The sequence below is a fragment of the Loxodonta africana genome, chromosome 18 (assembly GCF_030014295.1).
Source record: "Loxodonta africana isolate mLoxAfr1 chromosome 18, mLoxAfr1.hap2, whole genome shotgun sequence".
In the NCBI taxonomy this organism is placed as follows: Eukaryota; Metazoa; Chordata; class Mammalia; order Proboscidea; family Elephantidae; genus Loxodonta; species Loxodonta africana.
Genome location: NC_087359.1, coordinates 32,614,782 through 32,640,085, shown reverse-complemented (window position 1 = coordinate 32,640,085; position 25,304 = coordinate 32,614,782). Strand labels below are relative to the sequence as shown.

Here is a 25,304-nt window from a genome sequence, read left to right as displayed (position 1 = left end):
TCATCCCCTTGCCTTGAAGAAGCCTCAAAATTTCCCGTTAGACAACTAAGTATAAAACCAAAATAAATAACTATAGTGCAAGTTATAGATCCCATGACACAGGTGATACAAATTATTACGTGGCTCACTTTCCATTCCAATTTTCAAGGATGGCTCACAGGTGGGTATGAAGCAGGGCACTGTAGGGTAAGACAGAAGAGATTATTATTGGAAGCAATCTTAACTTGTCCCTTTTATATACATCAATTCTAAGACGCCAACAAACTGTAAAGTACATCATCGATTTAATAACTTTTTGGGCTGGGGATGAAGGAACCAGTTGGGAAGTTTCTTTTGACATTAATTTGTACGGTGCGTTCTGAGACTGTAGAAATGCAAAGGGCAGGGCGAAGTATCCTAGAATCTAGTAAATATGGTCTGTATAGAAAAGGATATAAAGGACGTTAACAACATTTTGGGGAGAGGCAGATGGAAAAACGTTTGCCTTATTATCTAGTTTTTCTGTAATGAGCCATGTAAGGCTTTTGTAATATAACACTCATTTTGAAAGGTTTATTACCCAGTGGCACAGTCTACCACCAGCGGATGGCAGCCCGAAAGCATTCCCTTTTCACCTGTAAGGTACATCATGTTTATGTATTATCTTAACCCCCTGAAATTCAGGCAGTACATGATGGTGATTCCACGTTTTCTAAAGGGAGACCCACTGGCACCAGTGGCCTCCAGTAGTGATGGGAACGGACATATACCAGGTAAACGAAACCATCCTCCAATCCAGATAACCACTCCCAGACCCCCGGAAACTCTGGTTCCATCCACTGTCCCCACCGCCTGTCCTGTGGGACTCATCAAGCATTCCCACCACAGTACCCTCCAGATTGTAATCTGTGTCAGGCAGGACAATGGTCTCCTCTGCGTATGACTGCAATCCCTGCAACTCCTTCCTTTCCCAGTATGTCTTACAGGAAAACACTGACACATTCTCAGCTTCCAGAACGTCAAGGGGCCTTCACCCTGAAATCAATGGTTCCCAGTCTAAAGCCCTTGAACTAATATTGAAGTGCTTGAGCAATTTTCAAAATGCCAAACAGAAATCAGCAATAACCTGCTCAGCATAGATTCAATATCAACTCACTGTGATACTGACTGTACTGACTGGATGCTGTAAATAGCAGTAATCCCAAAGGCCTGCGTGCAAAGTGTGTGTGTGTGCGCGTGCGTGCGTGTGTGTGTTAGGGGAAGGGAAAGAATGCTCCAAAGCCAAGGAAGCACTATAAAATTCTCTGTACTTCATCAGAGATGCAAGCCACCTGCATCACATTCTTAAATACTTTGATGTTCTTTCAATCTAGAGGGGCGCTTTCTGCCTCTCTTCACGATAATCTTTGGGTTCCACCTAAAACCTGGCCAATAAAATTGAGCAACACACGTGCCATCATTTGGAGATGCACAAGAGCATTAGGAGGCCATGAGTGGAACAGGTGTGAATTTTGTTCCAGCTTTGCCACCACAGGCAGTTGTGGTACTCTGGACATGTCACCTAACCTGGGTGGAATGCACTGTCCTTATCTATGTTTTACTATTAGCCTCACTTAAAATGTCATCCACACAATTACTCTAAAGCAAGTTGGAGCCTCTGGAAACCATTTAGCCCAGTCTCACCTCCAGACTTAACCATGCCAGGACTAAGTTAACATTTACAATAAAACTTTCGGAGCACCTTCTAATTTTAAATCTCATTTAACTCTTCACATCAATTCTAGGAGACGGGTATTATTTCCCTCTTTACAATTGGGGAAATTAAGGCTCAGGAAGGTGAAACGACTTAACGACAGTCACAAAGCACGGAGATGGAGGTGCGAGGATTTGCACTCAACTACTGATGTCTCAAAGCCTTCGTGCTTCTATACCTCACTGCCTTGCTTTTCCAAGCAAGTTTACTCCGCCTCTTGAACTCCTCAGAGCAAAGTTCCCTGCACCATTTCAGAAACTAAGTGTCCAAGGTGCTTCCTGTCAAAAACACACTCATAGGCCTACAGACTGACGGGAAAAGAAAATGAAGGTGATGTGGGACCTATGACACAAGAGCTCTCTCCCAGCTGTGCCGTTTCCCTCTAATTAAGTCACCTTCATTCCTTTAATCTTACCTCTCAGATTTCAGGTTTCCTAGGTCTTACAAGGTCTCCCCTTCTCCCTCCTTTACCTTCTCCAAAAGTCTACATTTCTGTGTAGACTAAATCGGAAGCTCGGTACTTTTAATCAAGTTCTGACCAGTGACGAGTGGATTTGGCTTTCCTTCTCAGCTCTTCTGTCATTTTGCCTCCGAACACAGTCCTGTAACAAATGGTCTTCTGTATGTGCCCACCCCCTTCTTTCTCCTATTGCACTTACATCCAACTCAACTCTGGAGCCCTATCCTCTAATTATATACTTCGCACTGTATTTCTCGGAGTCCTTAGGGAGTGGAAGGAAAGAGGGTAAAGAGTAGGAAGCAGAGAATCGAAAAAGGAAAGGCCAAACACACACCCCCTTGGACTCCCTTCTTCCAGAACCTCCGAAGCACACACAAACCGGAGACATGAGTGATGGTTAAAAAAATTTGGGTTTTATTGTTTTTCCTAAACAATACTAAAAAAAAAAAAAAAAAGTTCATTTTGAAGGCAGGGCTTGAATTATTTAATTTTGATCCATTTATTTAATTAAAAAAAAAAAAAAAGGAAGGGGAAAGAGATCATGGCCAAAAATAGTAATGAACTCCCCCACCCCCACCCCAAGCTCTAGCCAGTCACATGAGCATCACCCACATCCCACTCGGTGCCTGATATTCAGGTGGCAGCACCCTCTGCCCCACATGACCACCCTAAAAGCACAGGGCATTGGGTGCCAGTTTTAGCTCTCAGCAGGTTAGTCAAAACCAGACTGGTGGGCTAAAGTCTAGAAAGTCTTCCGAGTTTTCTGCCCATCGGCTGAGCACATACAAACTGTGATAAGCTTGTAAATTTAAGCGGGGAGGAGCACAGGAGGAGGAGGCTGGCAGACGAAGAGAAACTATAGGTCACCCAAGCTTTCTCCTGGGCTAGTGGCTCTGGACATGGATTTCAAGAAAGGTCAGGGTGGGTGGACTCCAGTTTCCTTATAAAAGAAAGTCATCCCTCAAGGAAGAAGAGCTGAGCTGTGCCATGCAAAACAGTTCTTCCTGCAGAGGGCACAGGAGCAAGGAAGCTGGCTCTCCCATCTAGGAGAGAGTGATGAGGAGGTTCTTCTAGTACCATGAAGTCAGACAAAAGGCAGAGGGAGAATCCTGAGGTTTTGGCCAAATGTGAGACTGGTACACACACAGTTAAAGACTACAATGCCATCAGGGACCCTCGAACCCCGAATCCCATCTGCAGACACTAGCTCTACAAAGTGCTGCAGGAGATTCTTGCTGTGAACTAAGTCAAGTGCCTGGCTACAGGCCTGAGGGGGAGGGCAATACATTTGTATTTTCGTAGGGATGAGGTGGGAAGAGTGGCCACAATCTAGTAAAAAGAGACCTGCAAGAAGCAGAAAATATTTAGAGAACATTTTAATATATATTTTCATATATATATTTAAAGTTAAGAAAAATAAAACTAATTCAAGCCATGCCCTGTGCAAAAAAAAAAAAAAAAAAGGAGAAAAAAAAAGAAAAATTTAAAGTGAGACCTCTGTCTGCTGTTCTGGTCTCAAGTATCACAGTCAGCTTGTTACTTTTATTTTGGAAGAAAAGATGTAAAAGTTTCTTTCAATCACTCCGAAGGCAAAGTGTAGCCACTTATAAAAACAGAATGGCAGGGAACAGACTAGGAAAGTCAGAGTTGAAAGGGGGAAGCAGGAAAGGAAAGGAATTTTCAAAAATAAAATTAACAAGGTGACTGTTCCAGAAGGGAGCTGTGAAAAGGACATGGTGGACCGAAGTCTGTTAGTCAAGTAATGATTCAACTTTTAAATTATTCTCTTGTTCTTTTTTGTTGGGTGTTTTGTTTGTTCAAGTCTAAGATTTGGAAACGCTGACCCTTTGTTAACAAGAGCCAACAGGAAATATAGGATCCCTTCCCTCCCCCGGCCTGCCTCCGCTGAAGCCACCACCGCTGCCTCCTCGGCTGGATGTTGGAAGAGTCCTCCAGGTGTGTGGACTCAGGATGACAGGGCAGCCTCCTTCTGTGGTTGCTGGGCTTGTGAACGCTGCAGTATCTTTTGGCTTTCCACGTCTCTAAAATGTTTTTCAACCTGAAAGAGACCAGGCAGCCAAGGTCAGGAAAAGAAGACGGGCAAGCAAGGTCTCCCCAGCAGTCCACTCCAGGAGTCAACAGCCCCAACTTGGCTGTTTAGCCTACGGACTACTCAGGTACCCTGGTCCTTGCTGTCTACTGGCCTTCCCATGGTAGGTGGGTGTTCTCTTGTTTTAGTCACATTTTTAGCAGCTTCAGCAAAGACTGGCTGTAAGAAGTTGACTCTATAAGCATATATATATATATATATACACATACACACACACACATGTATTTAAAAAAAAAAAAGAGGGGAGATTATTATGACCCAAACTCCCCCTTCCCTCTTCACAAAGGTGCAGAATGAAGAGTTGGTGGGGAGTTGGTCTTATGCTTTTTACATCCATGATGTTCGTCTCTCAAGGTTCCTTGGAGAAAAAAAGAGTAGGAGTGGTTTTTTTGGCTTGTGTTTACAAATGTTGTAACTCACTTTAGAAAGTCAGGTGACACACTCAGGGCCACAGAGACGCCAATGGCAACGGATTTATACCAATCAGCCCTTCCTAGAAGAGCACCTGTGGATGAGAAGAACCCAGCCTGGGAGACAGGAACTGCTCAGGCCCAAGACCACAGGATGGTCGGCCTAATTCCGAAGACACTCTGCAGAGGACATGGGGTCGACTGCTTGCTTCAGTCACACTGCCCAATGGTTCCATCCCCACAGGAGTGCCCAAGCCACAGCTTCAGAGCCTCATGTGCTGGGAGGCAGGATGCTTTGGCAGTGCTGCTAGCAGGCTGACCATGTCAGAGGTGGCAGAGATTGTGACACAACGTCCTGCCCTGATGCTGGTGTGGTGAAGGCCGAGGAACCGTCCTCTCCCTAAAGTCCCACAGCTCCTTTACTTACTATTTTGCGTACATGGCTCAGTGCACTCCCCTCTTTGCCTTTACAGTTTTCCACTTGATATGGGGGTGTAATAACAACTTCTTCCATGACTACGATGTTTTTTTCTTGCCATTTACAGTCTTTAATACTGGAAGGAGAAAAGAAGAGGTGAAATATCACCTTTTGCAGGCATCCCACATCTCCTGCCTGGTGACTAACTCCAGAAAGCTGACCCCAAGTTCCCAGTTCACCACTCAGCCAAAAACTATATACCAGCAGCCACAGAGAGAAGAGTAGCCATGAATCATTTCCAGGGCACCACTCCACATTTATTCCAAGGAGGGCCCAGAAGAGTCTCCCTGAAACATTAAGGACCTGGAGAACCACAGAAGTCCAAACCAAATTGAGTAACAGATAACTAGGCTCAGGCTACTAGATTCAACTTCAATCTAGGACCAGGATGGGCAAACTCTGTGTGTGTGTGTGTGCTCGCGCGCATGCGCGCGCTTTAAGTGAAAAGTTTACAGTTCAAGTTAGTTTCTCATATAAAAATTTATACACACGTTGTTACGTGCCCCTAGTTGCTCTCCCTATAATGTGACAGCACACTCTTCCTTTCCACCCCGGATTTCCCATGTCCATTCAACCAGCTCCTGTCCCTTTCTGGCTTCTCATCTCGCCTCCAGACAGAAGCTGACCATTTAGTCTCATGTATCTACTCAAGGCAAACTTTTTCTATAAAGGTCCAGAGAGTACATACTGCAGGCTTTGTGGGCCATATGGTCTCTGTCACAACTACTGAATTCTGCCATCATATGTAAAAGCAGTCATAGATAATACACAACAAATGAGTGTAGTTGTGTTCCAATAAAACTTTATTTACAAAAACAGGCTGCAAACCAGATTTGACCTGTTGGCCATAGTCTGCCAACCCCTGGGCTAGGAGGAAATGGCACCTTCAGAAAGACAGAACAAACTCTCCATCTTGTTACAATCTATACTCCATCCCCCAACACCCACAGTGGAAGCTGCTCATAAACTGGCCCCTCTCAATTACCAGACAGCTGGGTGCTTGCCAGATTGGGAAAACCCATTCCAGTTCACGCTTGGAGAAACCCAGGGCAGCTGATGCTACTAGGAGAGTGCCTTCAGATACCTGTAAACGTTCCGACACACCATGGCCTCAAACAGCTCTGATGCCAGCTGCCATCTGTGCACCAGACCCAGGTGGTTAAATAGGATAACAGAAGGCAGTGGGGGGGGGGGGTGTCAAATGTTTCAGTTTTCCAGCAGCTAGGAAAGCCAGTGGAAAGTCAAATGACTTCTGCTGTGACAAAATGTCTTTTAGGAAGTGGTAAGGAAGTCGCCTTCTGCTCTCCCTCTAGGGAGCTCCCTATATTCATTCCAATGTACAGTTCAGAAGAATGAGATAGATATAACTTTCCCTTAATAAAAACTCATCAGCTTTGGGAGAAAGGTATAACAACTACAACAATAAAAAGGAAAGAGACCATTAGTTCTAAATTATGGAATACTAGATCCGGAAAGGACCTTAGGTATAATCAAATCCAAAACTAAGTTTTACAGACAAACTGAAGCCCCGAGAAGACGACCTGTCCGTGATTTTGCCATTCTGTGTGGAACACGGTGAGCACCCACATCTCTGGATGCCCAGGCTAGTGCCAACACACTACCCAGCGTCCCCAGTGGACTCTGAGGAATCCAACCACCTGACAGTCAGCTACCAGACAGCACTATCAGGCAGCACCACCCTGGGACAAAGCACCCCTGCGTTCCCCCAACTCACGTCTTGTGAATGGTCTGGAAGAGCTGCTGGCCCTCTAGGGAGACACCAGCGCTGATTGCATAGGCCTGGCTCAGCTTCTCCTCCTTTTCTGTCCGTGCTTTGCTGGCAAGCTAGAGTGGGGGAGAGGAAAGGGACTCAGAAAACCACTCACATTCATTTCTCCCAACAGTCAGGATCTAAGCTGAGAAAAGGCGGCCAGAAAAGACTGGTTTGGGTGGATTCAGTTTTCTCAGAGAGCAAAAATGACATAAACAAAAAAACATGACATACTTGAACAGCTACTGCTATTCCTGGCAAACACTGCTTCCTTCCAATACTTATTGAGCGCATACATGTGCCAGACATTCACTGTGCTAGGCCAGAGATACATCACTGACGGGGAAGGGGAGGCAGACTATAAACAAACAAGTAAGAACATAAACAAGCTAAATTCAGACAGTGAGAAGTACCAGGAAGAAAATAAAGCAGGGCAACATGGCGGTAAGAGTGTGACGGGGGGCTTTTTTTAGATGGGATGATCAGAGATGGAGGTCATGCACATACTTCTGTTTAAAGGGGAGAACTCAGAATTTTTATCAGTTACTGTGCTACAGGCTCAGGTTTAAAAATTATCACAGCCTCATAGACCAGAATTTGAGGTGCTGAATTAACATCTGTGCTCACCCAAATAAACCTCACCATGGATACTCTCCGACTTCACTTGAGCTGAAGGCAACCCTGTCCTGTCCTGTCCTGCTCTTAGGTCTGTGTCCTACTTCACATCTGTTCATTTTGACTGCCCTCTGGTGGAATAATCACAAACTGACCAAACGAAAAGGCACTCTAGTAAGCTGCTCCCAACAGTCAATCCCTATGGCCCCTCAGACACATTTCTAGTCCTCACTCCACACTACTGGTTACTACAGACACCGGAAGTATAAATTTGTTTGAGTGTAAGACAAGACAAATCTGCCAGACGACGGTCAACACAAACAAAAAACGAATGGCATATAATACATTTGAAAGGCAAAGAAGTGATTTGGAGATTTTCATACCCTGATTTCCTCCATTAACATGAACAGCTGCGTACACTGATGCAGCAGCACGCTGAACACACATGCACACACACACACACACGTACACATGGGGACACACAATTCCTTCCCTAACACCAGCTCCTTAAATACAAACAGGGATTCCACCTCCAGTGTGTTCCAAAAGCTTCTTTAGCTATTTATATTTTCCACTGCTTTTACAGTGGCCCCTCAAGCCATAAAGCAAATAAACTGGGAGGGAGGGGGAGCAAAGTGTCTAGTTCTTTGCTTGTAAAATGAAGCACTTTATTAAGGCTTGGGATTAACTATGAAGAAAAGAAAAGGGGGCCTTCGGAGATACCCTAACAGTTATGAGGAACTGGGTAGTTTCATCCTTGCCTCTGAATTTTCAAGACTGTCTACTCCAAATGGGGTTGGGGGAGAGCGGAGGGGTGTGAGCAGAGCACAGCTAGCTCATACACACTGTCATTTCTGCTTCCCAAAGCAAAACAGGGCAGAAGAGCCAAACTCTGCTGTGATGTGAAGCTAGAACTCCGTTTTCATGTGGTCCATCCCCAGGACATGGAGAGAGATGCAGCAGCACTGAGTAATCTTTCAAGCCTGGTCCTGCCATTCTGGCCCCACCAGACTACAACTTTACAGAGAAATAAATGCACAGGGCTGGCAGCACTCCCCTGAGCCTTGGCAATCCCAACTACAGCAAGAAAGCCTCATGGCTTAAAAGCACTTGGTTTCAATGGAAAGAGAACTGCTGGTGGTGTATTTTAAGCAGCAACCAAGCAAAGCTTCCTCAGTCACCAAGAAAACCCTGGTAACAAGGAGGAGTTACCTTGAGTCTCACTTTCCAAACAATCCCTTAGAATCTAAAGTCTCCAAGCAAAGGAGGAGAAAACGGGAGGGTAGCAGTGTTCGCTTGGTGTAACCAAGCTCCTGCAGAGCTCCTGGTCAGCCGCTCACCCCATGAGTCTCAGTCCCTTTCAAAAATGTTTATTCCTGAAAACTAAAACCATCTCTCAATGTTGGGTCAGACAAGGCTGCTTCTATAAAGCTGATGAGTAGATAAAATCTGAGTACTCAGAATAAAATATTCTTGTCACCTATATAGTAGATTAAAAACATGTAACAACACTTCATTCTGTAAGAGAGAAAGAAGAGTTGGCTTGGGGAAACCAGACATCTATGTAGAATGTTTAAGAATGGAACTGACAAATTAAGGTAGAGAAGGGGAAAAAAAAAAAAAGGCTGGGAGAGGAGCCACTTTTAAATTTTTGCCAAAGGCAGAAAAAAATGGATATAAATCTCAGCCCAAAGTGATTATTGAGTTTGGACAGTGTGAGTAACAGTGACACACTGGTTATAGAATAATGATTTCAAATTATACCCGTTACCCCCAAAAGCACCAGCTGTACAATCTCCTCGAAAGGCTCTGAAAGCAAAGGCGACTGGTCTAGCTCATTCCCTATTTCAACTCCAGTGTGCACAGATGCCAAATGATATAAGGGGGTGCCATGGAAAAGTCAGGAGAAACAAGTGCAAGTTTACTGTACCTACTTCACCCCAATGCCCTCAACCACCCTACCTGTACCTGCCATCGAGCTCTGAGGAGCTGGACTTGCTGCTGACCCTGAGACCTCCAGTGGTCAGTTTACAGACTGAATTTTCATGGTAATCTGAAAAATGCTTAAACTTGACCTTCAGCCACTCTCTCTTCTATAGGGATCTGCTTTCACAAGGAACTTGGACAAGTGTGGTAAGTATCTCCCACAGAGGGCCCCAACAATTCAGCATGAGGGAGACCGCCCTCTCCACCAAAAGAATCCAAAGGCGTTTCCTCTTCTCAGAATCGGGGATGTGAGCGGGAGGGAGAGTACCTGCTCTTTTTAGATACAGTTGTGAAAACTCATGCAGAACTGCCATTTCTATAAGGTAATAATATAATAAGCCTCCCTTTGTAAAGCAAGTGATTATCACTCTCCACCAATTTAATTATTGTACAAGTCTACATTTCCCACATCATATTTTTGTAGACAAATATATACCCATAAATGGTCCAGTTTTAAGTTAACAAGTTTATGGTTACTATCAACTGGCAGAGGGAACCAGTAGAAACTGCCCTCGGTTAAAAAGTGTTGCATGTGTTTTAGGCTTGGAAGGGTCATCAGGATCGTAATTTTAAAAATGCAATGACTACCTCCCATACTACACGCACTTTCAATGCCAATCTGGCCCCTACCCACCATCTTGGGCGTTAAAGAACTGACTGCCGGCATCTCAAAGAATAAGACACCAACTTTAAGAACACGCTGGGTTCAGGCAAACCAAGGGGCACAAATCAATAAAGACTTGTTGCTAATGGCGCAGGTGGCCTCACTGAAATGAGTGCACAATACAGCTGTGCTTACCTGCCTTCCCTGTCATTCTGTCCGATTCCCAGTGAAAAGAGTCATTTCTTATCTACTAACCTCCCATTCCTCCTGTGGTCATTTTATATATAGCACCTTGATGTGGAAAAAGGACAAAGCGCATGAACTTGACACCAAATCCCTTCAATATTAAAAGGCTTCTAGTCACGCCTGCTGCTGGTTAACCCTTGAGTGAGTGAATTAATGAACACCAAGGGTACATACCTCTTCCTGCACTCGGTACACACGTAGGGGGAGAGGGAGCAGCCACAACAACAAAAAAAATCCAAGCAATATGTATGCACTTCGTCTTGTTGTTTAGTTGCCAGCGGGGCAGCTGGGCCATCTTATTGCCACGCACCCAGATCAGGAAAGCACAGGTGCTGTGGCAAATCCAGAGGGATCCCTACCGCAAGTATTTAACAGGCTGTGACAGCTGATACAACAAGGGAGGCAGAGTCCAGCGAGGAACCTGCTGGGTGTGACCTACTGACTCTGATGAGCCACTCTCAGTCTGTCTTCCTGTGAGTTCAGGTCTTCCAACCAGCTGCCCTTAGGCTGGGGTTAGGAAGCACTGCAGCTGCTCCCCGGAACTGCTGGTGCTGCCTGCAAGCCTGGTGGGGGCCAGGGACTGCAGAGCAGAGGGACTGAGAACAACTGTCATCCTAAGGACACATGTTTGCTCCTGCTGTTTCAATTCTGGGATGGGCTCTTGGTAAGCTCTTGTTTTTAGCTAGCAACAAAGAGACTCTCAAAAATACTTCGTTCAAACATCAGTATGTGTAAGCCTCCCTGTTAACCAGCTGAAAGCTCCTGCCTGAAAGTTTCTATTAAAATACTGTTCTTTACAGAAAGGGCCACATGAACCAGAGACTTACATCGTCCTGAGACCAGAAGAGCTAGATGGTGCCTGGCCACAACCGATGACTGCCCAGGCAGGGAGCACAACAGAGAACCCCTGAGGGAGCAGGAGAGCAGTGGGATGCAGACCACAAATTCTCATAAAAAGACCAGACTTAATGGTCTGACTGAGACTAGAGGAATCCCAGCAGTCATGGTCCCCAAACCTTCTGTTGACCCAGGACAGAAACCATTCCCAAAGACAACTCATCAGACATGGAAGGGACTGGACAGTGGGTTGGAGAGAGATGCTGATGAAGAGTGAGCTACTTGTATCGGGTGGACACTTGAGACTGTGCTGGCATCTCCTGTCTGGAGGGGAGATAGGAGGGTAGAGAGGGTTAGAAACTGGCAAAATCGTCACGAAAGGAGAGACTGGAAGGAAGGAGCGGGCTGACTCATTGGGGGAGAGTAAGTGGGAGTATGGAGTAAGGTGTATATAAGCTTATATGTGACAGACTGACTTGATTTGTAAACTTTCACTTAAAGCACAATAAAAATTATAAAAAAAAAAATACTGTGCTTTAGAACTGCAGATAACTGGTAACTCAAAAAATATAGTGCCCCACTTGAAGTTATGTCCTAGAATACATAAAGATGAAATATTACTTGTTGAATCTAAACAGGAGAAAAGTATGGGCAAAGAGGCCTGGCAGTAAGCACTATAATTTTAAAAGCTAACTTTTGTTGAGTGAGGGTGTAATCCAGTTAAGGCACCAAGCTACATAATTCACATGTGAACCATTTACTCCTCACAACAACCCTATGAAACAGGGACTAATACTATTCCCATGTGAGAGATGGAGAAACTAAATCACTGCTGATAACAAACTTGCTCAAGTTTACCAAGCTGCAAATGGTGGAGTCTGGATTTGAACCCAGTCTCACTCCAGAGCTGTGTTCTTAACCCACTGCACCACACTTAAACAGTACCAACTAAGAGAAGTCTAAGCTATGGTTAAAAATATAACTTTGAATGCAAAAGAAAATATTCTAAAAATGGAATATACTGTCAGACTTAGCTGCTGCCTTTTCTATCAGTGCATCCTGGCATTTCCACTAGACAATATCCCCGTACAGAACACAACTGTTTGGCTGCGTTTTAGCGAAGAGGCTTTCTATACCAAAAAGCAGCCCTAGTCTCACCCTAAACCTCAACATCCTTAACTTCTGTCGAAGGTAATTCACAGGGACACTTCAAAAAGAACAGACCCGATCTGAGTAAGCACTGCAGGCCAGTGGTAAGTATTCCCCGGATGCGCCATTTTCTGATGCACCCAGACTAGAGAACAGTTAGAAAACGTCCAGTGGTGTGCATTTTCCTTTGAATCACAGGGCTGTGTGTAAGCTGGGCTACCGAAATGGTCTCAGTACAAACAAGGTGGGTTTTTGGTCTTCAGTCTTTAGAAACGATTATTTTATCCCCTGATGTTAAACCCATGGATGTCAAACAGATGCGTCAAAGACTGCTTAGCAATTATTAAATCTGCAACCATATTCTCCACGCAGCTGGTGGTGGGGCACCTGGATGAAAAATGAGGAAACCTGCTGAGTCTCAGCCTAACTTTGTGAGACCTTGAAGAGATTTCTTAACTTCTGTGGGTCTCAATTTTTCTTCTTACAAGAAAAGATGTTATCCAATCTCTAATTCCCAAGAATATTAAGATAATATGAATACATCAATGCTTGCAGCTATGTTGAAAAACACCTTGTAAATTCAGAGTGGCCATATCATCACCTCAAGCTCTGAATTTTTACATGTATCATATTGCTACCATACAACATTGCACCAGATTCAACTCAGAGTCAACATACATTACAGGCAGAGTTTCATTTTTCACCTAGTTTAAAACACCTAAATGTCAGCCAAGTCAACAGTCCTTGTTAGTTATTTGTAATTATGTCACAAAAAGCTATTCATAGCTACTACAGACAGCTAAACCTCCTGGACACCTACAGAGTAATTTCCTAGTCCTGAGGCCCTGAAACGAAGTACTGCTCTGGAACCTACCATGCGGCTCTGCCAGAGAGAAACTGGCCAGGATGCAAACTGAAATGTGACTCCAACAACCTGACGGCTCTGCTCAAATTAGCCATCTTCCAGCATGGCTGTGAGGATTAAAGGACACAATGTGGGTGAAAAACACTAGATAAGCTATAAATCGCTGTACAAATATTAGCTGTTAACATTATTAACACAGAGAAGATAGCTTACGGGTCATTTTAGAAAAATCCATATAATCCAACCTTTCCTTCAGCCAATTAGTTCAGTGCGCCCTCCCTCCTAGTTTCTACAAGAGCTGCTAGAGACACCATAAGTCCTAAAGGGAATATCTTCCAAAATCTAACTGGAATCATAAGCTGGAAAATGTCTTTATCTGCCAAAATGGGAGGCTCCACTTGTCAAATAAAACAGTTGTATTTTATTCAGTGATAATGAAAGAGCCACGTGTTGTTTCTCAAGTTCTGAAGAGAGCAAAGGCGGCAAAGTAGAATGGAAGAGCCATCCCCTTCCCACCAAAAACCAGAAATTGCAGCTCAAGTCCCTGCCTACCAGCCACCAGGTGCGTGAACCTGGGAAGACCTGTTCAGCAATATATAAATGTAGAGCACCTAGCAAATCCCTTCCCTCCCTCTGTGAACTACCAACCTCCAGTTCACAGAGACCCAACAGCAAGTTTCTAAGTCACAGAGATAAACTGAGCACTCTCGATTCAGCTTGATTCCATTTAACTCCCTCCCTTTATCATGACATTGCTGATTTATCTAATTAACTACCATTATTCCTCAAGACGATACACCGCTGTCACATCTGAGGAGCCTTTCCTAATAGGTTCACTACTCTATCCCAAGGGTCAGCAAACTACAGCCTGTGACCCAAATCCAGTCTGCCACCTGTTAGTAAAGTTTTACTGGAACACCACCATGCCCGTTCATTTATACATCATCTATGGCTGCTTTTGCTACAAACGCACAGTTAAGTAATTGTGACAGAGACCATATGGCTCACGAAGTCTATAATATTTACTATCTGGCCCTTCACAGAAAAAGTTTGCTGCCCTCTGCTCTATGCTATCATAACACCTTGCTCATACCTCCATTAACACTGATCTCACTCTATTGTAATCACTAATCTAAATGCTGCTGTCCCTCACTGCTCCCAACAAATGTGATTCTTGAGGGCAAGGGCAGTGTCTTAATCACCTTGACAGTCCCAGCACCTGGGAGGGAGGGAGGGAGGGAGGACTGGAAGGCAGATAAAAGGAGAAGAAACTCTGATGACTACTAGATGTTCACAGTACCAATCATAACCAACAGTCCCCAGAGGTTAAGTGACTAACACACAGTCACTAATTCATTGCGGTCCAGCTATAAAAAGAACCCAGTTCTCCAAACTCCCAGCATTCTACCATACCATTTGGTTAGCTTTTCTCATAATGTGTAGATTCTTTCATTTTCAGTGCAGATCCGATTTGTTTCACCTACCAGCGTAGTTTCTGGTATTTAAGGTAGTCTCAAAATTCCAGTGCTAGAATTTAACCACACCACTTGTTTTTTTTTTTCCCCCCCATGTCTGTTTTCTGTCAGGAAAACTAAACCAGTTAGACTGCCCTTTCTTAACATTGGAGATGCTACCACAGACCCACTAGTTAAGGTCTTATTTTGAATTGCCTCCAGGGTGTAGAGGTGGGTACAATGACCCAGCCAGGGCACAATTCTGCTAGATAGTCACTTGGACTCAGGAGCTTGTCTTTTAGTGTGAATAGTGATTCCGCCTACATACTCATGATGCCAAGAAGGCCCCCGAGGCACTGTAGCCCCCACCCTGGCTGACAGGTTGACCTCAAAGTTTGAATGCCACTAAATCTGACCGTCAAAAGGCCCGTCATTCTTTAAACAGCAATCACTCTACCTCTTTGACCTCATCTGCCACCACTCCCTACCTAACATGGTCCTAAGCACTCACCAGTAGCAGGCTCTCCCTATCACCTCATGATGTGCCTGTGAAAGCAGGTGTATACTCAGAGCCAGGTGCAAAACTTACTGGCGGACTCTAACGTGGGACCGTAGCCTTGGCAACATATTCTAACCAAGTGAGCCTAATAGATTATACCTGCGTTGTTGTTGTTAGGTGCTGTCAAGTTGGTTCTGACTCACAGTGACACTACGTACAACAGAACACATAATTTGTAGATGTTATGTACAACATTGTCCAGTCCTGTGCCACTCTCACAATCATTGCTATGTTTGAGCCCACTGTTGCAGCCACTGTGTCAGTCCATCTCACTGAAGGTCTTCCTCTTTTTTGCTAACCCTTTACTTTATCAAGCATGCTGTCCTTCTCCAGGGACTGGACCCTCCTGATAACATGTCCAAAGCAGGCAAGAAGTCTCGTCATTCTCGCTTCTAAGGAGCAGATGCCTGTACTTCTTCCAAGTCAGATTTGTTCATTCTTCTGACAGTCCAGGGTATATTCCATATTCTTCACCAACATCCTAATTCAAAGGCATCAATTCTTCTTCGGTCTTCCTCATGCACTGTTCAGCTTTCACATGCATGAGGCAGTTGAAAATACCATGCCTGGCTTGGGTCAGCCTCACCTTAGTCCTCAAAGTCACATCTTTGCTTTCTTATACTTTAAAGATGTCTTTTGCAGCAAATGTGCCCAATGCAGTACATCGTTTGATTTCTTGACTGCTGATTTCATGGGTGTTGACTGTGGATCCAAGTAAAATGAAATCCTTGACAACTTCAATTTTTTCTCCGTCTATCATAATGTTGCTTACTGGTCCAGTTGTGAGGATTTTTCTTTTCTTTATGTTGAAGTATAATCCATACTGAAGACTGCAGTCTTTGATCTTCTGTACCTCTATGAGCCAAAAAGTTTTATGTGTCTAACAAAAAATTCTTGCTTGGGCTGGACAAGTGTTTTTTCCCTTCTCACGTTTACACATGATGTATCTTCCACCTCCTACCAAAACACACATACCTAAACATAAGGTGGCCAGGCCATCTCTGACTCAGTAACTCTGAACCCCAACACATCTGGGTGAAGATATGGTCAACTAGTATGCCAAGGGCCCTGCTAACAGGCTATGTCTGTGAACACAGAGCACTGCAGTAATGCAGTAGCTATCAACTACCTCAGGAATTTACTCATACTTGGGGATTAACTCTCAAATCACCAGAACTTCAAAAGGTTAAGCTGAATTCAAAACCAAACTGAAGTTAATTCTTCTCTCAGTGTCAAATTATATTCAAAGGTAATCACTACAGTCAGTTTCTTTTAAAAGGGAACTCTGTGCCTCTTCCATCTTCTCAGCCTCAACAGGTCCCTTTACCCCCAGACCAATCTTTAGATACCATTTATATTCAACGGCAGTCAACTCATTCTCCATTACCAGGGGCCAATGATAAGCTCTTGGAATCCTTTCTTCCTGGTACCACTTCATCACTCATAGCGACCCTACAGAACAGAGAAGAACTGCCCCATGGGCTGTAATCTTTACGGAAATAAACTGCCACATCTTTATTCTACAGAGCAGCTTAGTGGGTTCGAAATCTGATCTTTTGGTTAGCAGCCAAGTGCTTAACCACTGGAACACCAGGGCTCCTCAGTGCTTGTTAGTAATGGATAAATGGATAAAAGAGGCTGACAAATCAGTCAATAGTTCGGTACGGGAGGTGAATGCCTAAATCCTACATTACCTGTGGATTTAAACTGTCCATGCTCTGTCCCTTTTCCTCCTCCCCTCCAGAAATTATTTTCCAACTCAGCGAAGTGGTAAGAAGGCTTACCTCCCATTCAATGCAGTGGGTGCACTTATCAAAACAAATGAATACAGACACTGACTGGCTGTGTCAGTAAGTCCTTTGCTAGGAGTCTCCAAGGCAGAAAACACAGGCTCCTAGGTTCTGTGACTGCTCACTCCAGCCTCCAGTGTTCAGGCAAGTGTTCACTTAAATATGCCACCTGATAATACTGCCCTGAAAAGTCACCAACAAAAGTGCTCTCAAAAACATCTTTTAAGTATATCACATATTAATGGTATTCAGTACAATTTAGATTTTCCCCAGTCTTGGGCTGGCAAGTTCAGGTCTCTGAATCCACGTCAGGTCCAATGCCAGGGAGGACTGACATAGTAACATCAAGGTTCCTGGCTGCTTTCCTTTGTCACACCCTCCCACCCCATCCCACAATTCAAGGAGCGTCAGTTGGCTACATATAGCTACTGTGGGAGAACAAAACCAACATCTGCCAACCCTAGCCAACTTGACGTAATCCTCCTAACAACTCTGAGAGAGATACTAACACTATCCCCATTTTTTAACAGGTGAGGAAATTGATGCTCAGTAAGGTTACAAGGCAGGTAAGTAACTTAAAGTCAGATCTGCTTGGTCTGTTCCTAGGTTCTTTCCACTAGATCACACTGCCCACCGATAACAGCAAATGTACCATACAATACAGATATTTCTGTTTATTTAGAAACATTACTTAATATTATAGACATTCGAGTACTCATTTCATTTCACCAAACTACTCTATAAGCTCCTTGAGATAAGCACACAGAAGTAGAAAAACCACAGGACTTTGACATCAAAACACCAGACCTGAGTTCAAACTCCAGCTCTATCACTTACTAGCTCCATGACCTTAAGCTAGAGCCTCAGTTTACTCCTCTGTAAGATGGCAATGGTACCCACACCATAAGAACTGTTGTGAGAATTTAAATGAGATGGCTAACTCAGAGCACGGCACCTACAAGTATTAGTTCCCATGCTACTAGCCATACATCCGTGAATAAGTCACTTAATCTGATAAGCCTGTTTCCTCAAACATTAAACTAAAAAAAAAAAAACTCCAAAGAACACACAGGGTGGCCAAGAAGATGAAATGAGATGTTGTCAAATCTTCCTGCAAACTCTAAAACTCTATAAAAATGTAAGGTATAGCTCCCAGCAAAGCTTACCACAATGCCTTACACAAAATAGATTTTTCAGTAAGAGTCTGATAAATGCTACATGAAAGACCTTGTTAATACTGACATGTCCCAAATCACCTGAGAGAATACTAACCCAGAGAACAGGATGCTGACTTAATTCAAGGAACTCATTAAGAAACACCCTACCATGAGGCTATTAGGGCTCTGGTCCTCAGACAACATTTAAGCCTTCTGTGGCAGAGTAAACTAAGAATACGCAACAATGGTGAATAATCTGATTATATTTATGACTGGCTTTGATATGCTTTTAGACTTTTACTTGAATGTTTCTGTTTTATGGTCAGGAAATTCAGAACACTTTAAACAGGATACAATATTACTCTAGAGAAGATAAAATGATATTCAAAACTTCCCCCTTCTCCAGCCTCACTGTCCCCTTCCAAGCTTCCTCTATTATCCCACTGCCATGGATAGAGATGACTTGCTAACCTGCAGTAAGCTGCCAAACGACAACAGAACAGGCTCATCTCCAAGAACTTGCTGGTCCATACCTTCCCTAGTTGGGCTGGAATAAGTGTTTCCTTTAAAAGGTCCTCCCTTCCATTTCCTGGAGGGCCAGAGTAAACAAATATCCAGTTTATATCCACAGGTTTAATTAAGCAGAGCTCTTACTAGGTCAGCAAGAGGAGCCAACATGTAATGGTTATCTTTCACTGGAAGCACAGCTAGTGCTACCCGAAAATGCAAGTGTCTGAAGCACTAGCTTCAGCAGTTTTCTTCCAGGGAGCTCAGTGTTTTAGTTCCTTTCCACATGCTTAAACCATCCTCCATCTTAAGAAATCCCCAAGTCCGAGCTTTTAACTGAGATGAACTTTTCCTGTCATTCAAGCAACATGTAAATTGCTGCCCAGATTGGCTGTTTTCAGTGACAGCCCCGTAGGCTATCTCTAATTCTAACTCAATCAGAGGACTCAAAAAGCATCTTAAAGGTTGGTTTCAAGGGAAAACCCATACAGCTTACTCATAAACAAATCTACAAGCAGAAAAAGAATGAAAAAATGAAATCCAAAGATAGCCCTCCAACCTAATTTTAGTTTTTAGCTTCTGTCTCCTCTTCCCAGCAAACCTTTTTCCAGAATTGGCAAGCAGGCCACAAAGTAAGAGAAATTAAGATTCTGGTATTCCCCAATCTATTACTTTCCTGAGTGGGTAAACAACTAGTTACCAATACTAGTAAACAACTAAAAAACATAACCAGCAGAAAGCAAAACCCTAAAGGCAAAGATTAACCACAAACTAAATAATCAAGAGCTACTTATCTTTGAGATCAAATAGCTATAGAAGTAGAAGGGAATTGCTTAATAGCTCCTACTTAGCAGTCTCACCCCTCTATCACTCCAAGCACTCGCTGATAAATGGTGGCATTTGTTGTTCCCAAGAGTAGAAACCCATTATCTTTTAAATTTGAGAAAAGCATCCCTCTTTCAGATAATCTTTCCTTACTATTCACTATTTAGTGGCAGGCTTCTCATACTCTATAAACATCAAAGGATAACTTAGAGCCTATTTTCTCCTTAACATATTGGACTCAATCTATTTCACTTAGATCTTTTAAAATCTCTTCAACTAACAGAAGACAAGCCAAAGAGCGCTATACTTCAGCAAGGAGGTATCTAACTAAGCCAGGGTTTTGGAAACATAGGCTTCTAAGAACAGGACATCCTGGAAAGGACAACAGTGTTTAATATGAAACCCAAGACCCTTCTGAATCTGTTCTCAGCTATCACTAAACCATTTCCCTGGAATCTGGCAAGAAGGGGGTTCCAGGTCTAAGGTAGAACTACAGTCTACGTTTTGCTAGCCTATTACCCTCTAGTGTTTCAGCTGCCTGAGTGTTTCCTTGCTTTGCTGAATCGTGATGAACATACCATATTCCCAAGAGAGGTATGAGAACATACATTATGACGCGCCTCCTCCAGAGGGAAAAACTTCCACAGTAACACAAGAGACTTAAGAAACTGCAGCCACTACTAAAACCAAAGGCACAACTTATGCACTCAACGAATATTTATTAAACACAAGGCACTGTGTATTCACTGAACAAAACAGGTATGGGTCCCATCCTCGTAGGACAAAGCACAGCAAGGACAGATATTAGATAAGCGAGCAACATACAAACATAATTACAAAAGGAGTCCTGGTAACACAGTGGTTAAAAACTATGGCTGCTAACCAAAAGGTCAGCAGTTCAAATCCACCAGCCACTGCCTGGAAGCCCTACGGGGCAGTTCTACTCTGTCCTATAGAGCCACTATGAGTCAGAATTGACTCAATAGCAAAGAGTTTCTGGAGCTTATAATTTGGAAAAAGGCCAGGATAGGGTGACGTGAGGTTCTACTTTGCCCAAGACACAAGGAACTATACATGCTGTCCCAGCATAAAATGAAAGCATAACCCTTTACTCAAAATTTTTCCTGTTTGGACAACAGGTACGGTCACCTTAGCTATGAAGAACAAGGTACTATGAGAGAAATGAGGGGAAGATTACTTTAGCCTGGGTGATCAGGGAAGACTTCTTAGAAGGGGTGCCATTTAAGGTGAGTCCTAATGGATATGGCACCAGTCATTCTGGAAGGAAGAGTGTTCCAAACACAGGGGACAGCACAGGCTACGACAAGGCTTCGGGCGTTATTAATCGCTCAACATGAACTTTGGCTAATGGAGCTGAAGAACCAAAAAAGTGACTTGGGGTTCTGAGATCAATTTGTGCGTTCAAGTTTAAAACACCCTAAAGATCTAAATTTGTTAGACTTCAAAATTCAAACATAAAGACAAACGAAACTCTAAGGAAGTGGTTTTCAAACTTTTGTAGGTCGTGAATCCCTCTGAGAATCTGAAAAGAACTCCAGATCCTCACCTAGGAAACACATATACTCGTGCGTGCACACATACACATGTACTCATAATTTCAGGAGATTCACAGGCAAAAGCCCCACCCCATCCCACCCGACCACCGCCAGGTTAAAAAAAAAAAAAAGGCCCCCTTTCACACATGGCAAAGCAAGCTGTCAATTCTGTCTGAGCATTGAGATGTTTCTTAAGATATGCTGAAGATATCCAAGAATAAAGACAAAAACTAAGATGACACATTTTTTTAAAAAGCTATCAAAACAGGTGACTGTAAGTCAATGAAAAACAGACAACAGACAATGTACATATCATCAAGAGTCTATGAGACTCATCTTCCCCGCCATTTTGGTCAGGCAGACCTGACCTCAAGTCCTTACCTTACTAACATTGAGTGAAGCTAGAGGAGGAGGGGTTTCTGTTCGGTCATTAATTATTTCCACTTCTGAAACATACTGTAAGTTTATGAGCAAGATGTCTGCATGGTTGGGCTTTCCACTTGAAGAAGGACATTCTGGTGAGAAAATAAAGTTAAGGAAAATAGGGGCAAGCAGAGGCACGGACACATCCCAAAAGGGGCATGGAAAACACAACTGACACAAAGTTCTTGTAAAAAAGTGTGCCACGGGGGACCTGGGGAGGGGGCTCACAACAATTACTATTCTCCTCAAAAATCTCTGCCTCTTCCTCGCACCCAAGCCCATAATCAAAGGATTTTGAGCTTTTCAAACTCACAACCAAAAACGGGAAGCCTCAAAAGGGTTTCTGTCACCTCTGCTTCACAAAGAGAGCACGACGCAATTTTTATGTCTTACGTATACTGTTTGTCTGGAGCTTATGAACCGCTTGACGGCAGAGCCAGAATTTTCTGTTCTTGGTATAATACTTGCTGTATAATATAATGCTTTTTTTCATTTTTTCAGATTGGATATTTCCCATTTTACAGAGGAGAAAACTACAGCACTGGAAAGGAAACTCACCTAGCTAGTTACTCCATTCATTCATTCGCGCACTCTCCAACCATGTACCAAGTGCCTACAGTATGCCAATGAAAAGCAAGTAAATTTATTCCTCATTTCAAAGATCCTTCCATCTAAACCACTAATATAGAGAGTCCCATTAGGTCCACGTATAACTTCTTGTTTTTAAAAAAAGCAACTGTCTTTGCTGTATGCAGCTGTTTCAAAGGACATCTTCCTAAACTAGAAATCTATAACTAGTGGTTAAATGAATGAAAATGTTTGCCACTCAAAGGCAGAAGACTCAACAGGTAACTTCATCTTGAAAGATGCCATACAGGATTAAAAGATTGCCCCCTCCCCCAAATATACCCAAACAAACCCACCTGTAGCTCAAATAAAAGGGGGAAAGGTGGCACATTTATTCCATCCGGGAAGTGTTTTTACTTCCAAGAGTAACTCAGAAATCAGTTCCACCCCAAAGAAGCAGGCCACCTTTTCCCACTCATTCTAGCACTGTCACTTCCAAAAGGGGAGGCTACTATGATGGAAAAGTCAGGACTCCATGTGCTGGGCTGAGCAAGAGAAGATAAGAACTTACTCTTTCACCTGTAACCCACACATCTCTACATAAGTCCCTGAAAAACCTGGCAAGCCCCCTCTGCACCAGATTTCCCATACGCGCATCACAAAACAATTACCAAATGACAGAGAAGCCTAAAAGTCAGCAGCCCCCATCCCAATGGCATCACACATACACACAAACCAGGAAAAGCCACTACCCCCAGTTCAGATACAAACTCTGACCTGCACTTACTCTTCCCCAAAATGAGCAAGGACCATTTGCTCACCACCCCTCCGCCCCTTCCTCGGATCAAATCCCATCAGTAAATAGCCCTCCTCCTAAACTCACAGTCATACCCATGCCCCACTAGCAGTTCCTTGCCCTACACACCCCCTCCCCACATGATCTTACCCGCCCCCCTTCCATCCGGGCTCCAATTCACCAGCCCCCTCCCACTACCATCACCCCCTGCCCGATCACAGTGTCTCCCCTCACAGCATTCCCCCCAAAAAGCCATCCGCGTGTCAAGCCCCTCTCCACCCACCAACCCTCTCTTGGGGCCCAGCTCCCGCAAGGGCTGGGAGACAGGTTGCCCAAAGCTGACCGTGGGGGCCCGCGGGAGGGGGAGGGGAGTTCAGGGCCGTGCGCATGCGCCCGGGGCGCCGCGGTAGCCGGTCGCCCCTAGGCCCGGAGAGGGCCCCAGCCGCCGCCGTCGTCCCCCACCCCCCCACCACCGCACATACACGCCGGCCCGGCCTCGGGCTCCACGCAAGGAAGGATACTTAATGCCAGCATTTTGGACTGGTAGTCGAAGGCTACCACCTCGCCCTGCAGCCGCTGCTCCTGGCACGTCCGGCACGACACCTGGCTCCCAACGCTGAAGTACTCGCCCGGAGGAGCCGCCATCTTGGGAGAGCAGCCGCGGCCGGCGGCGGCGGCGGCGGCAGCAGCGGGCGAAAGCCGGGCCCCCAGTGAGCGCCGCGACGCGACGCACGGGGCGTGCTGATGTCACACGCCTGGGCGTGGCCTGGCGTGGGTGGGGCGGGAGCCTAGGTGGAAGAGGAAAAACGAGGAAATGAAAAGGAATCTGAAGAATAATGTTTCTGCAGCGGCGCCCGCGTTGGCAACTGTTTGTAAGGTCCTTTAAAGATAAGTGACCCACGTGGAATAAACAGCGAGAACAGGAATGACCTGCAGTCCCCATTATGTGCACACTTTGCCCACAGCGAGAGCTTAATGAATGAACTCTATATATAAAGTAATATATACTACCTTTATTTACATGTGAGGAATCCAAGGCTATGAGGATTTAACGAAAGTTGCTCAAGATAATTATACCTATTTACAAAATGGTTGCGGAAAGAACGTTGGCTATAGAAGCAGAAAACGGGAATCGGAATCCCAGGTCGGCCACATACTACTTATATGATCTTCAGCAAATTACTAAACCTCTACAGCCTGTTTCTTCATTTGCATCTGTTTTATCGCTTATTGAGCATCCCAACAACCCTTTGAGGTAGGAATCAATATCCCCATTTTACAATGAAGAAACCAAGTCTTAGAGAAACTGAACCTGTCCAGGGTCACACAACTAGCAAGTGGCTGGACACAGTTGGCCTGTTTCCAAAGACGGTGTTATTCACTGTTGCACCGTGTTAGATAATACCTACCTCACAGAGTAGTTAAAAAAAAAGAAGTCTTAAATGAGATAGTGTGTATAAACGCATTCACCTAAAAGCCAAAACCAAACCCGCTGCCGTCCAGTCGACTCCGACGACCCTATAGGACACAGTAGAACTGCCCCATAGGGTTTCCAAGACTGTAAATCTTAAGGGAAGCAGACTGCCACATCTTTCTCCCGCTGATGGGTTCAAACTGTTCAACCGCTGACCTTTGCTAAGCAGCCTGAGCTCTTAACAACTGTGCCATTAGGGCCTCAGGCGGCACGTAGTAGGTATTTAATCAATGATAGTTCCCCCATGAATGACCGTCACCCTTGGAACTCAACGCTTCCCCATCTCCCTCCTTGCTCTCCCCCGTCTCAAGCCAGGCAAAGGGCAGGAGTGAGGAGCAGTAATAGTTATGGGGGGAGGCCTTTGAGGGGTGGGGCTTCTGTCCCACCCCCATTAATCTCCATCTGATATCAAAAACAGTTGTTTTCTTAACCTCATGTAAGGTACTACACAGATATATGTTTAACCACCCCAAACCAACTGCATTCCCCTAGCTCACCTGCCCCCCAACGTAAAAATTCTGGAGCCTCACTTAGGAGGAACAACAGGTTGACCTTTCTCTATTCCCACAAGGAAGCAAAGGGCCAGCTTTGGCCCCACTTAATCGACGCAGGGGTTTAATCTGAACAAAAGTCAAAAATGTTTCCTTGCCCTGAAACAGGCATCAACTTTCTTGTGTTGGGTGTATTGGTACAATCCCTTCTTATAGAAATAAAAATACTGCTCCCTCATGCTTGTGTTTTTCAGAGTACTTTTTCATCTCTCATGCTTGCTCTCAGGCCCCCATGGGAACTCACTCCATTTTTTACATTGCACTGTGATGACAGGCTTCCTGGAAGAAATGAGAAATCTAAACTGCGACCTGAAGGACCACCAGGGAAACAGGGTGGCCGTGTCCAGGCAGAAGAAACCGCATGTGTCAGGACCCCTGAAAG

The 25,304-nt window shown here is 44.4% G+C and overlaps 1 protein-coding gene across 1 annotated transcript; it reads right to left on the bottom strand.

Annotated features, from left to right (window-relative positions):
- Positions 1–267: 267 nt before the first annotated feature.
- On the bottom strand, positions 268–23,594 carry LSM12 (LSM12 homolog). Its single transcript, XM_003414282.4, has 5 exons — positions 23,419–23,594; positions 21,493–21,626; positions 6,926–7,035; positions 5,140–5,266; positions 268–4,251 (listed from the first exon to the last, which is right to left on the bottom strand). The coding sequence occupies exons 1-5, from the start codon at positions 23,540–23,542 to the stop codon at positions 4,159–4,161; spliced, it is 588 nt and encodes a 195-aa protein (XP_003414330.1). The 5' UTR covers positions 23,543–23,594; the 3' UTR covers positions 268–4,158.
- Positions 23,595–25,304: the final 1,710 nt, after the last annotated feature.

What these genes read in the sequence shown, in the direction of transcription:
- LSM12 (XM_003414282.4), bottom strand. Translation starts at nt 23,542, where the DNA reads ATGGCGGCTCCTCCGGGCGAGTACTTCAGCGTTGGGAGCCAGGTGTCG. An exon ending in GTCCAAAATGCTGGCATTAA is followed by an intron (nt 21,627 to 23,418) that starts GTATCCTTCCTT and finishes TTTTCTCACCAG; the next exon opens with AATGTCCTTCTTCAAGTGGA. An exon ending in TGAGCCATGTACGCAAAATA is followed by an intron (nt 4,252 to 5,139) that starts GTAAGTAAAGGA and finishes GGTCTCTTTCAG; the next exon opens with GTTGAAAAACATTTTAGAGA.